Raw genomic sequence first — 13203 nt, 5'->3', positions numbered from 1 at the left:
TTTCCATGCCGGGTCGCTTTGGCAACACAGGCACGGGAGTCAATGGAATGTCTGTTCCCTGACCCGGTATAGGATGAGGAGTGGGATCACTTGTGGCACGTCTGTTGGATCTACTTGTGGAGCCTCTCTGACCGGCACTGCTTCTTCTAGAGCTTCTGCCAGATCGTGCGCCTGCTCCCTGTGCTCCTGCGCCACCATTATGCGCCTGGGCCGATGGGGACTGATGATTAGGATCTAATTTCCAATAGGATCCTTTTCCAGGCTCGCTTGGTGGTCGAGGTACACGCATGAAAGCCTTGTTCAGCGACAGGTTATGGCGAATTGAATTCTAAGAGTCAAAAAAAAAAAAAAAAAAAAAAAAATAGAGTTAAAAAGTCTGGACAGCACCACAGATAAATTCCAGGATTACTCCTATTTGACCTCATACGGCCTAAGCATCTGTCTGTCTGTCTGTCTGTCTGTCTTTTTTTTTTTTTTTTTTTTTTTTTTTTTTTCAACCAGGACAAAATCGTGTATGTTTATGATGGTCTGAGTTAGAAGAAGGAGAGTATGAGAATCATTTAAAGGATCATGTACCTTCCAGCCATTGATGGCAGTTCGATACCAAGGATATCGCTCCATGACCCATTCGTAGATTTCGTTGAGAGTCATTTGTTGTTGTGGGCTTTCTAGAATGGCTGTGGTGATCAAATAGGAATATGAATGTGTTGGCTTGGGGTACTTTGAATGAAAATGCTCCAATCCTGGAGGCACTTCTGGGCCTTTCTTGGTACCAGCACTGTTATTATTGCTATTTCCAGTCTTTTTCTTGGTTTTCCCATCGCCGTCAACATTTCGTTCAGACATTTTCATGGGCAAGGGACCTACAGAGGTACACCAAAGATGGGCTGTTAGTATGTTATAAAAAAGAATTTGCAAGGTATGACCAAAAAAAAAAAAAAAAAAAAAAAAAAAATTCACAGGGTTGAAAAAAAAAAAAAAAAAAAAAAAAACTCCCGCGTCACAGACTGAATTGTCAATAAGCGCCGTCTTTCCTTCCCAGCTGAAGTAAACAGACTCTTCAAATGCAAGAGCTCTCGGCGGTAAAAAAAAAAAAAAAAAAAAAAAAAAAAAAAGAAAAAAATTTCTGGGGTCCATGGAGGGAAGAAAAAAATATTGCGTGTATCGCGTCGTGTTGCCAAGGAAGGAAAGAAAACCATGAGAAACAAAGAAAATAAATTTAAAACATACCTGAAGTATTAGCCCCAATGGACGATGGATGTGTGGGAGGAGACATTGTATGTCGAGTCGGTGGTGAAGTAGCTTGGTAACCAGTGGAGTATGGAGGATAACTCAGTGGACCAAGAGACAGGTCGTTTATGGGCTGGGTCCACTGGATACCTTTTGAGGATGACATTGGGTTCTGTTCCAGCTTTGTCATAAATATGAAGGTCTATATCCTGCGTCGTGACAAATCCAGTGAAAAACTGTCTGTTGCAACGCGTTGATATTATTTTTTTTTTTTTTGATGTGGCAAGAGCTGCAGGTACCGACAGAGTAAGAGAGGAAAGATATAGAAAAGTAGAGTGATGACTGAACAGAGTTAGGAAAGAGGAAGAAAAGAGAAAAAAGAATAATGATACATGTCAAAATAAAAAAAAAAAATAAAAAAAAAAAAAAAAAGGCTTGTTAGTCAGGGGTATTTACCAACGAATACAAAAAACAAAAAAACAAAAAAAACAGATGGAAATCAAGAGGTAGAACGCAGAAATGGAAAAATAGGGGAGCAAAGGAAAGGGGAGGGGGAAACCAACGCAAAGAGGGAAGAGAAAAGAGAAAAGGGAAGGGAAGGAGAAGCAGTGAGAAAAAGATAAGGTTGAGAATCGTTAAATTTTCCTTTTGGCGTGGCAACGAGGGGAAACAGAGAGCTGACAAGGAATGGAACGAGGAAGGAAGGAAAAAAAAAAAAAAAAAAAAAAAAAGTCTTTTTATGAGCAGGAGATATGCATGGCATGCGTGTTCTGTGCTGTGTATGAATTGTGGAGGATCATTGTTGTCGTGTTGTTGTATTAGTGATGTTATTGTTGCTCCTGTTGACATTACTGTTGTTGTTGTTTTTGTTGTTGACATTGTGGATCTTATTAAACAACGTTTTAATTGTTGTATGCGTGTTTAGTTGTGAGAAAGTCTTTTAATGGAAACCCCAGATACAAAAAGCAATGCAGGTTCTCATTTTTTTTTTTTTTTTTTTTTTTTTCAACTTCATTATCTACATACTCAATTCTAGTTATTGCGAAAAAGACTTTTGAAATGAACAAGATGAGTGCGGTGGAGTAAGGAAGAGCAGACAAAAAAGAGTGGGTGATCAACAGAGAAAAAATAAAATCTGGTACCCAGGCAGGACAAAGACAGAGAATAGGGATAAGAAAGGAAGGGAAGTTTAAAGGGAAGAGAAAGAGAAAGAGAAAGAGAATCAGGGGGGTCTAAGAAAAGATGGTTCACATACATACACTGATATGGCGGTGCTGATGAATAAGAAAGAATTAATTGGGTATGGAAGGATTGAGAGGGGACAAAGGGAAAAGGAGATTGACAGAAAGAAAGAAAGAAAGAAGAAAGAAAGAAAAGAGAGAAAGGGAGAAAGAGAGGAAAAAGACAGAAAAGAGAAGAAATATATAAAAAAAATAAAAAAAAATAAAAAAAAAAATAAAAAAAAAGAGAGGGAAAAATAAAAAATAAAAACTGTTTACAAAGATTGAATGGAAGGAGGGAAGAGAGGGAAGGGGGACCCAGTGAGTGATGATGAATAAAGGACGAACGCTCCACCCAATGGCGTGTCCGTGAGGATTGAATCGATTGAATTGGACTCAATAGGATAATGTCAGAACCTGTTTGCAATAAAAAGAAAGCGTCAATGAAGTGACGAATGAGAATGAGGACATTCATACACAACACAAAGTTGGCGCGTGATTAGAGCTAAAAGATTTTATATTTTATCTATTTTATATTTTATCTACTTTATATACTATATATATATAATATATACTCATTCTTTTTTTTTTTTTTTTTTTTTTTTTGGTTATTCAGGACCACTCACAGCGTTGCAGTCCAAAAAAAAAAAAAAAAAAAAAAAAAAAATTATACTACGAAGGCAAAGATGGAAGACAATGAAGGGCGTAAGGATTCGAGTCAAGTATCAACTATCCGTGATGTTCATCCAAGTGAAGGACACACAAAGATAACACGATCCTTTTATTAGAATCACAATAGATTCACACAAGTGTGTCGGTCGGGAGTGAATAGACAATACATCCATCATCCATATATTTATAATAACATTCTTCTTAATATTAATCTATATATTATATTAAAACGGTTAAAGGATAGATTCGAATTGACTAAACTATTAAACCTCTAGAAAAAAGAAAAAAAAAAAAAAAAAAAATTCTTTCTTACTCGGTCAAGTTTTTGTTTGCTTTCATTGCGCAAGTGTTCAATCCCATAGACATTTATATAGAATGCATAGAATATACTCAGTATGAATTAGCTCGTCATTGACAAAAAACTAAATCTTACAAACTCTTTCACGGACAGACAAACCATCTGAGCTGACTAAGGGCCCGAGAAAGAAAGAGACTAGATGTGAACTAAGGTTAAGCTGCGATTTGTTTGAGTGATTCTCAGCTCAATAACTGTATATAATATATATTATATATTTTATATAATAAAATTTAAATAAACAAGTGCGGGCATGCGATGGCAGAAATAAAGTCGATACTTTTTACAGACAGAAATGAATCGCATCCATCGACTCAATAGCATCTTTGCTTTACTCCATTATATTGAAATGAGACGAGGAAAACCTAAAATCATCGCCCAAAAAAGGCCTTGTCTGGCCTAGAAATGGTCACAAAGGAGATTTCAGGATGCACATGGGTTAAATGAGAGCACCAGGCTCAAATCGATCCTGAAGTGTTTCCAGATGGCGGCACTTGAGAAAAAAATAAGAAGAAAGAGGAGAAAAAAAAAAAATAGGGTAATTTAAGGAAAAATATAAAAAAAAAAAAAAAAAAAAAAAAAAAAAGTGCGAGACTTTTCCTCAGTTTAGAAAATACATCAAAAGAAAATGCAAAGACCACCCTATCTGAGCACCTGTTCCCTTGCTTGTCAGAGAGATAAAGACAGCCGAGAGCTGTGAAATAACCAACGAAGAGTGTAAAATGAACATTACGCGAAATAAATAAATAAAAAAAAAAAAAAAAATTAAAATTATATTCCGTGCCGAATCATAAAAAAAAATTATTACGTATTTCTCTTCAATCTCCTTTGTACTCCATGTTAGGCGTGTGGAGACATGAAAGGATATGGGAGCAAATAAAAAAAAAAAAAAAATCCTGGGTGCATCCATGCAGTGTAAAGTTTTCGTTTGCTGACGGCGTTCAACACAGACGTCTCGCGGACCGTGTGACCTTGCCTGTTGAGTGAGCCGTGGAGAACAGGGCGGATGGAAAAACGAGAGCCAAAAGCTTGATAGGAGCAAAACAATAACAATCCATGTTATATATCAACGATGATTTATAATGCAAGAAAAAGAAAAAAGAAAAAAAAAAAGCCAATGGATAAAGGAAATGGCTAACGAGCTTTTTTTTTTTTTTTTTTTTTTTTTTTTTTTTTTTTTTGGTGTAAAAAAGGCTCCTTCATTTCTACTCATCATTCCCCGCCGCATGTCAGTCTGTGCCTTCTTGTACCCTTTTTGGTTTAAATCTTCCTCTGCGAGGTTTGGTCAGCCAAGGATTTGGCAGATGTTCATTGAGAGGCGTTGTGCCCCGTGCATCATCGGTATTTGAAATCGTTTGTATGTCCGTCGTAAGAATGATAATAATCTCCACAAGCATGCTGCACCAAAAGATAATAAAAGAGGAATACCAGCCAATCGTACAAAAATAAATGAATATTTTTGAAGAGAAAGAGTTTAAGGACGATCATAAACAACAAAGAGCCTCACTTGCAAGTAAAGCGCATTAACTAAAAAAAAAAAAAAAAAAAAAAAAAGAAATGAAATTAAATTGTCAAATGTCAAACAACCTCCACACGAACCACCCATGTCAACAACACAACAAGCGCAGACCACCGAAAGACAACCGTCAAGATAATCAAATGATCAATCGAGATCATTGTCTCTTAGTAAATACAATGGTAGACGGAAATTTCCTTGGCACAGCAGTTGTTTCTAACAAGACCGTCTCCTGTATTTGTGTATGTTATTGAACAGACCGCGCCTCCCTTTTTGCCTTCTGTCCATCCCCTGGACAGGGGAAGAAATTCCTTTCGAAAACGCACATGTCTATTTTATCTACTTGCTCATCAAGCATATGAGCTCCTGTGCAATGGTAAGGAAGGGGGGGGGGATAGAATCCTTGGAATCATTGACCTAATCTACGCCATTTCCTGAGGACAGAGGTCGATATGCAGCACTGAAGTGCTCATCGGCTGTGAAGGGAGATGTCCATCTCTGTTCCTGCATCTCACTGCAAGAGCTATTTTGAATGAACAAAAAAGTTGAGCATGAACATTCGACAAGGATTTTCACAATGCTTTTTATTCCTCCATACACATTCACATAAACACACATGACAACATTGAGTTTATTTGTGTTTCCCTGCTCGTAAAGTTACCAACATGCACACCTGCGATCAGCCCTGGGAACAATAGCAAGCAATCAAGGCGATTGATGTGGTTCAAAAAAAAAAAAAAAAAAAAAAAAAACAAGCTAGCACTTTTGTTTAAAAAAAAGGCGCTGATACCACGGATGATATCTATTTTGTGCGGGTGGCATGTGGCATGTGGCATGTTGGACAGACATGTTTCACTTGTAATAAAAGAAATGAATGATGGGCAAGTGTTAGGTGTGTTCAGTTTGTATAGAAATTTATATTATATTACATATATTAAATATATATATACATTCAGCATCATTTAACTCGGAGAAAAAAAAAAAAAAAAAAAAAAAAAAGAAAAAGAAAAAAGAAAAAAAGAATATCGACCGAGTCCAGGCCTCAGTCTAGAGCTCACTCTTCCGAGATGCATTGTGTAAAACTGCAGCACTCAATTGACAAACGAGAATGCGGGGTAGCACTGTAGCACAAAAAAAAAAAGAGAGACAGACAGAGTTATTGTAATTGAATGAACTTGTCTTCCACAGACAAAAGAGCAAAAGTAGCATTTATACTTTTAGTGTATTATCCAACTTTAAATAAACTTTATGTTCCAAAAAAATGGTTGAAAGTAAGTTAAAATCGTTAGCCAAATATCATAAATGTATATAAATCTATTGAAATTTATCCGAGCCTTGTCATCATTTCACATTCTGACATCGGCGACGCGTTTTTACCGCACGTTTTTTATACCTGTATAACTACGTGTTATTATTGAACGTGCCGTTATGGATCGAATGGATATGGATATGGATATGGATATGAGTCTAAAAGCGACGGTATCCACTGGCAAACTTATTACAAATAAGCCTCTCATCGACATACAACTCAAACACCATGCACATTTCTCACATCATCAACTTGGTCGATCCTGATGAGCAATTCGACAAAGACCTTGGATTGCGGACCATCGCCTTCACTGGGACAATGAGATAATGGCTCTGGTGTTTGTATTCTTGATACTCTTTCTTTTAAGATATTCCCGCCGTTAGAAACAACTACAATGCAGATTTCGTCTGTTGATCTGCATAGCAGGACAAGGAACGTCATGATGCTCTACATCTGAGCTAAGGGTGTGATGACCGCAGAAACCCCAGCTATGGTGAATCGAGTCGTGCTATAAGAACCAAGTCCCTACTCGCTGCCATCGAATGATTGTAGGAGGGAGTAACGGCTCTGATGCTAAAAACCCCATTTAACCCTTGAATCCCCCAGAGTTATTCTGGGCATGAGCCAGGCACTGATGCTCGCTCCTGGGCCTGCTTGGCAACGCCAATGACGTCGTTGCAATTGAGGACAATACTCTGGCCCAAAATGGGTCTTCATATACCCATACCGGCTTTGACGACGACGAGTTTCAAAGAGAAAGAGAAAAAGATGGGTGAGCCTCAATTCTTCCGTTGAAGAATATGAAATGGGTCTATTCTGGAAGGCTTCCATTGGAAGAGGAAGCGTGCAACTCCAATCAATTACGACTATAGATTTTATAACATATAAATTCTCTGACGCCTTGGAGGAGTAGCTACTGTTTTAGATAGCTTGGTTTCAATAGGGTTCCGGAAGATTGCTTAAACTAATACACAATTGGAGAAAGCGTTCCCAACCAAAAAGCGCAGCGTGGTACCCACATTGTGCGCAGAGCATTGCAAGTCGGCATATTTATCGTTGAGAGGTCCTTAGAGTCATAGGATTGAAATGAATACGCAAGCTATCCACTTTCTAAAGGATAACGCAAAGTCTACGTTGCTGTAGGTTAGGGGGCTTATTGAGGATGCATACAGGTCACTGTTACCCTTTTTGAATCCTTTAGAAGAATACTGGTCCGAGATCAAGCCCTCTTTCGAAAGAAGCCGCCTTGAACCCAACGAGACCACGCGTACCAGGCTAATGGAGTCATTTAAATCCATCACTCGAAAAGACTGTCAGTAAACTACATTTATAGTGAGGAGGAAGAAACGGATATCCTATCTGGATAACTTTTCGGATAATTCGATTAAGCTAAGTTGAATAAACATATCTCATTGGGGCAATTTGTTTTGAACACATTACATCTGCACTACGACTTTTCTGGGCTCTCTGGTATGTCCAGCACCTTTCTTTTTCATTCATTTGTTTGGACTATAACTATTTAAAATATGAATAACATATTCAACCTTTGTTTGAACAGCAGGGGCCAACTGTACTTTAGAAAGATTAACGTATCTGAGCTTTTGAGAAGAGCTTCATGAAAAGGGCACAATGACATCAACCGGTTTTTCCTGACAGGACAATATTAAAATTATAGTTTGGTAAACGCAGCAACGGCATACAGATTATCGGGTTTAGGGGAAAAGCAGAGCAAGAAATGATGGAATGCATTGCCACATGGACTATGGACAATTGTGCATCAGCGTGTCCGTTTCCAATACCAACCTTGTCACCTACGCATAATCCTGATATTTATACTTCACAGGCTCCTTCATACTTCTCGGGTATGACTAAAGTCTCAACGATGTATATATTTATATACATACATATACTTGAACATGAACTGATGAATGAAGGCTCTCTCCATTGACCACAAGGAGCACTTCTGCGATCCTGTCCTGTAGTGGATGATTGGAGTAAAGACTTTAGCGCGATTGCTCCGTTGTTCAACGCCAAGTGCCCGTCATCCTCTGCATCTTAAAAAAACTTTATTTGATCCATATACGCCCATACTCATGGTGATTAAAAACGAACCTTCTTCTTTTCCATACAACCTGCAACACTTTTTTTTTTTTTTTTTTTTTTTTGTTTTTTAATTTCCCTCTTCATGTCCTCTCTCAATAAGTTGTGCAGCCCCTTGATCTCTCAAGTTTCGGACTTTATTAGCTATTTCAAGCAAAAAAATACTGTTCTCATTCCAACCATGCTTTTGTGTAGAAATCCCTTGATTGTGCCGATAAATATAGCAATGACATAATTTCCATTGTAGTGATCCGCAGCGTTCAAGTCTATTTTCTGTAACCATGGCTTTGTAGGGTTGCAGCTAAGGAAACAACACTTGATACATATTGAAGTCATAAACAGATTCCGCTAGGTTTATTATGTCCAATCTATTAGCGATTTTTTTTTTTCTTTTTTTTTTCGCCCTACCGAGTTTTGGCTAGACCTTCATGGTGCGAAGTCTCTGCAATTCTAAATGTCCTGATAAGCCGCACATTCGGCTTTCCAATTCTGCGAACAGCCCGCTTCCATGTATGTCATTGCTCACCAAAACCTGGTTCTCTTGTGAGAAATCTTTACTAAAAGACGCACTCTTTGTAAAGGAAACAGTATTGTTTTGGTGACAACAGTCCTACCAATGGTGGTTGAACAGTAGGTTCATCTTTTTTATTTTTTATTTTTTTTTTTTTTATGTCGTATATGGTTCTGCGAGTAACTTTATGTCTTCTGTAGGAATGATGATAGGCTCATAACAAGTGTCTAATGTTCCTTTGCTATTGTTTCAAAAGTTTTTAGCTTTATTGTTGGCGCTCGTTAGAAAACTTCCTCTCGGGTCAATAAAATCAGCCCAAGGGCGAAGCAATGGTGCACAAAAAAAGCTCATTATGGAGTGAACTGGCCTACTGCCTCCCTCTGAGCTATTTCCCTTGATACTTGATTGTTTATCGGAATCATGCGAGTATTGTATGATAAGACTTTCATAGGACTTGAAGATGGCTATGATGGATGACTGTTGATGTGCAAATCAACTTTTGCTATCGGCCAAAGTTTATTATATTGATTTGAGCTAATTTTTTTTTTTTTTTTTTTTTTGACAGACTCATCAATTGCCTGTTATTGACATGAGTCGATCCAAAAAAGGAACCCAGCTCAGATCCCTGGACCTAATGATGCTCTGAGTGACCCAAATGCTCGTCACGTTGGACGAATTCGAGGAGCTAACAAGTTGTTCCCAGGAAATTCCCGTGACGCTAGCGTCGTGTGTCTCAATCGGATCGAAAAACGCTTTTTTTTTTTTGCATCCGGTTTCTCGCATGCAGTGTACGATAACAAATGGTATATAATATCGTATTGTTTTCACAGGACATGTCTCCACAAGGTATGGTGCCAATATTTTGTTTTTTATGCATGCTCATGAGCCCTCTTTTTAAACTTTATGATGACGATAGCACTTTGTCTCTGAACACAATTTCGCATTGCTGAGTAAGATGTGCAGGTCAACGGCTTAGCTTAAAAAAAAAAAAAAAAAAAGGGCACTCGAAACCTGTTGCTATGGTCATGCTTTTTGTCAGCTGGAACGGATTTTTCCAATGTCATCACAAAGAACAAAGAAAATGCGCGCAAGTTAACAGACTAGCCGTAATTGTTATGGATCCCCCTGATGTGAGGGATTGCACATTGTAGTTGCAGTACCTGACTCTGATGCTCTGGGAGAAAAAGGAAAAACTAAATGGTTTCGTAGGTGTACATGTTGTCGTTGTCTAGTCTGTCAATCATACAACTTTTCTACCAATTATGAATAGCGATCGTTTCCCTATGCAGTTCAGCGCAGTAACAGTGCTTTAGATGAACTTCCATCTCTTCATATTTCAAAGATTCCTAGATAATAGAAGGATGCATGGTTGAGCTGCAGGTTACGGAATCTCAACATTTTAAGCCGAATATGCAACTCCCCCTTGTCACATCATAGTTTGTAGGCCCATATCTATTTCGCCACCATTTACGACGGGAAAACACAATGATACAACACGGGAAGCGAATGGAAAAGTAAAAAAGCTTTGACAGTGCATTGTAAATAGATCATGGTGCATGTTAGATTTACGGTAAATGTGCATTTCGCGCGATTTAGTCACCATTCATACAACCATGGGTTGGCCATATTACTTATTATTTGTTGATGATGGCAACACAAGGCATGGCCATGAATAACGTCAACTCAAAGTGCACTGACAATTTGCATATTGTGATGGTTGATTGTTTCGTCCCACAGGCCCGATTGCATCCTTTGAGCAATAAATTTGTGCCGCTTCCATAAACTCTTAATGTTCCTTCCCAGATGAGAGAATGAGCCTCCCATCAACTTCTTATCTATTCTGAACTGCTCGTCCTCAAATACTATAAAAAGGATCAAAGGGTCTCATCCAACAAACTCAATTTTTTTTTTTCTCCCTTTTCTTGTTCAACTTGACTATAGAGCCTGATTAGTGTTTATTTGTCATTGTCTTACGATCCGCTATCAAATCTCCATTTCGTGTGTGCTCTCTCTCGCTTTCTCCTTTTTAGTCATTGTCTTCTTTCCGTGGCCACCTCTGCCCTGGAGCAACTAGCGCGTGTCTTTACAGCAAAATATTATATAAATTGAATACCATCGCCCACACTTCAACCACTCCTATTCCATTCATTTCACCACATCTTTCATTTTGATCAATGGCATATCCCATCCTGCCCACCAATACTATGGGTTCTTATTTTGATCTCGTTAAACCCATTAGTATTCCGATCGCTACCTCTTTCCATCGTGAGCCAGAAGTCACTGATGGTATTCTACACGACCAAGGTAAAAAAGACAACTTTTCCGATCAGCACCATGGAACATTTCGCTCATTATACTATCCACAGATCAGCTTTTTTTTTTTTTTTTTTTTTTTTTTATTTTTATCATAAAAATTCATCCCAACGGCCGTGCATCTTTTTCCATGAACTTGTACTAATATTGCCATACATCCTTTGGACACCGCCACGGCTTTCCCGCCTTTCTCATGCATCTTGTCTCTCTGCACACAAACCCTCCCACGCATATATCTACAATAATAGACGCTGATGGAGATGATGCGACTTATCTCCCAGAATATCTACAGTCATTCCATGATTCTGGCGTAAGTGATGCCAGACTTAAGCGTTTCAATTGGTTGCATCCCAAAAACTACAGTGGTGAGGGATCTCTTAGTGACGATCTTATGTTGTCGTCTTACGGAACAAGTGTTTCCTCTCCTCGTGGCGACGCATGGGAGATTGTAGATCATGGTAAGCTTTCTTTTTTTTTTTTTTTTTTTTTTTTAAACTTTTCGGTAGACTCATTCAGCTTGTACAACCTGAAGAGTCATTACATCCGGGGGAAGAGGTCCAAATTTAGCATTTCCATCAGCAAATTTTTAAGTCATGTCTCAGAAGCAATTAAACTAAATATCCCACGTGTGCGCTTTTTTTATTTTATATACCAGGTCCAGGAAAGAGCATTGACGAGCTTTGGGATGAAGTCTTTGAATATCAGCAGCGGATAAAGCTACTTGAGCAAATTCATCGTGTACAAGCCGCAGCCGCGGCACAAGCACAGCATCCTGATTCGGTCCAAAAAGCTGAACAACAACAACAACAAGAAGAAGAAAAACTGCGGCCTCGCTACCCACGACGAATTAGCGTTGGCGAATCCCCATGGCGCGAATACAGTACTGGGTCCGAGACATGTTATTCTCCTTCATTCATGACCATTTCTGTCGTGTCAATGTCGACAGCCTCTGTTGCGTCATCTGTAGATGATAGGGGTTCATCTGCATTAGCACTGGTGGCATTTCCCAAGACTATGGCCACAATCAAAGAAACTCCAATGATGATTTCATCAGGGACAGTAACGCAGATTGATAAGACCGCCGTGCTTGCTTCAAGGAAAGGTATCCGATCCGAGCGCGGTTCCGCGTTGAGATTACTTCATTCGGCTTTAAGGACCCTTACGAAGCACTATTAGCTATTGTTTCAAACACCCGATTCATATTCTCACATACGGATTTATTTGTAATTCTGAAGTTATTCCACATGCGCACCTTTTTTTTTTTTTTTTTTTTTTTCCACATAGTGTAGAAAGAGATAGAAAGTTAGTTCTCTCCTTACCTTCCCTTTTGGGGATTGGTGGGGGGTGGGGACCTGCCTGTAATTCTCCCCATTTTTCGCCCTGTACATAGCCATATACCTAAAATAATAATAAGCTTGAAGTATTTCTAATCCAGAAGGTGGTGGTGATAAACCCTTTTCGTGTCTCGGATATGACCTTTTTTACTTTTTACTTTTTACTTTTTGTGCTCACTGAGTGTGACATTTGTCATCAATATCGGGACAACTAGACATGGTAACGTCCAAAGGTTTATTACATAAAAAAAAAAAAAAAAAAAAAAAATCAAGAACAGAAACGCTGTGTTTCCTTTGTCTGGAAAGTAATGGGAAGTAAGTATAACCAAAGATGGAGTATACAAATATATCCTCAAAAGTTTTTTTTTTTTTTTTTTTTTTTCACATGTCCAATACATCCAAATAAACAGTTCAGCGTTCGTCTTCCTGCGAACATTCATTTCCAAGGAATAGTAAACTTTTTTTTTTTTTTGTTGTTGTTGTGTGTGCGTGTTACACAGTGTAATAAGCAACTTTTTCTTTCTTTTCTTTTCACAGTTATAGTAAATGTAGTATATTTAGCATCCTAACATTGGGCTTCCCTCATCTTTTCTTAATCTTCCTTCAGCCTTAAGGTCCTAAGGTCGTATCAGAATGTTACCAG

The 13203-nt window shown here is 38.4% G+C and overlaps 4 protein-coding genes across 4 annotated transcripts; 1 reads left to right on the top strand and 3 right to left on the bottom strand.

Moving 5' to 3' along the window:
- Positions 1-232: 232 nt before the first annotated feature.
- Positions 233-846, bottom strand: BCR41DRAFT_310415 (hypothetical protein; the record flags this gene model as incomplete). The annotated part of the gene is made up of 2 exons (XM_022020989.1): positions 233-328; positions 577-846. Coding segments are annotated over 2 exons (366 nt in total), but the record flags the coding sequence as incomplete, so codon positions are not given.
- A 4564-nt stretch (positions 847-5410) lies between these two features.
- On the bottom strand, positions 5411-6743 carry BCR41DRAFT_373414 (hypothetical protein; the record flags this gene model as incomplete). Its single annotated transcript, XM_022026775.1, has 3 exons — positions 5411-5583; positions 6052-6114; positions 6530-6743. The coding sequence occupies 3 exons, from the start codon at positions 6741-6743 to the stop codon at positions 5411-5413; spliced, it is 450 nt and encodes a 149-aa protein (XP_021878260.1).
- A 1803-nt stretch (positions 6744-8546) lies between these two features.
- On the bottom strand, positions 8547-9696 carry BCR41DRAFT_411521 (hypothetical protein; the record flags this gene model as incomplete). Its single annotated transcript, XM_022029452.1, has 3 exons — positions 8547-8750; positions 8827-8959; positions 9503-9696. The coding sequence occupies 3 exons, from the start codon at positions 9694-9696 to the stop codon at positions 8547-8549; spliced, it is 531 nt and encodes a 176-aa protein (XP_021878259.1).
- Positions 9697-10741: 1045 nt separating this feature from the next.
- On the top strand, positions 10742-12488 carry BCR41DRAFT_388748 (hypothetical protein). The gene is made up of 3 exons (XM_022028037.1): positions 10742-11217; positions 11475-11684; positions 11882-12488. The coding sequence occupies exons 1-3, from the start codon at positions 11088-11090 to the stop codon at positions 12400-12402; spliced, it is 861 nt and encodes a 286-aa protein (XP_021878258.1). The 5' UTR covers positions 10742-11087; the 3' UTR covers positions 12403-12488.
- Positions 12489-13203: the final 715 nt, after the last annotated feature.

The sequence above is a fragment of the Lobosporangium transversale genome, assembly GCF_002105155.1.
Source record: "Lobosporangium transversale strain NRRL 3116 chromosome Unknown BCR41scaffold_39, whole genome shotgun sequence".
In the NCBI taxonomy this organism is placed as follows: Eukaryota; Fungi; Mortierellomycota; class Mortierellomycetes; order Mortierellales; family Mortierellaceae; genus Lobosporangium; species Lobosporangium transversale.
The sequence above is the reverse complement of the archived record's forward strand: the minus strand, read 5'-3'. Positions and strand labels throughout refer to the sequence as shown.

Excerpts from the sequence above, each read along its gene's own strand:
- BCR41DRAFT_388748 (XM_022028037.1), top strand. The coding sequence starts at position 11,088 with ATGGCATATCCCATCCTGCCCACCAATACTATGGGTTCTTATTTTGAT. Across the intron at positions 11,218-11,474 it reads TGGTATTCTACACGACCAAG|ACGCTGATGGAGATGATGCG; the intron begins GTAAAAAAGACA and ends CTACAATAATAG. Across the intron at positions 11,685-11,881 it reads ATGGGAGATTGTAGATCATG|GTCCAGGAAAGAGCATTGAC; the intron begins GTAAGCTTTCTT and ends TTTATATACCAG.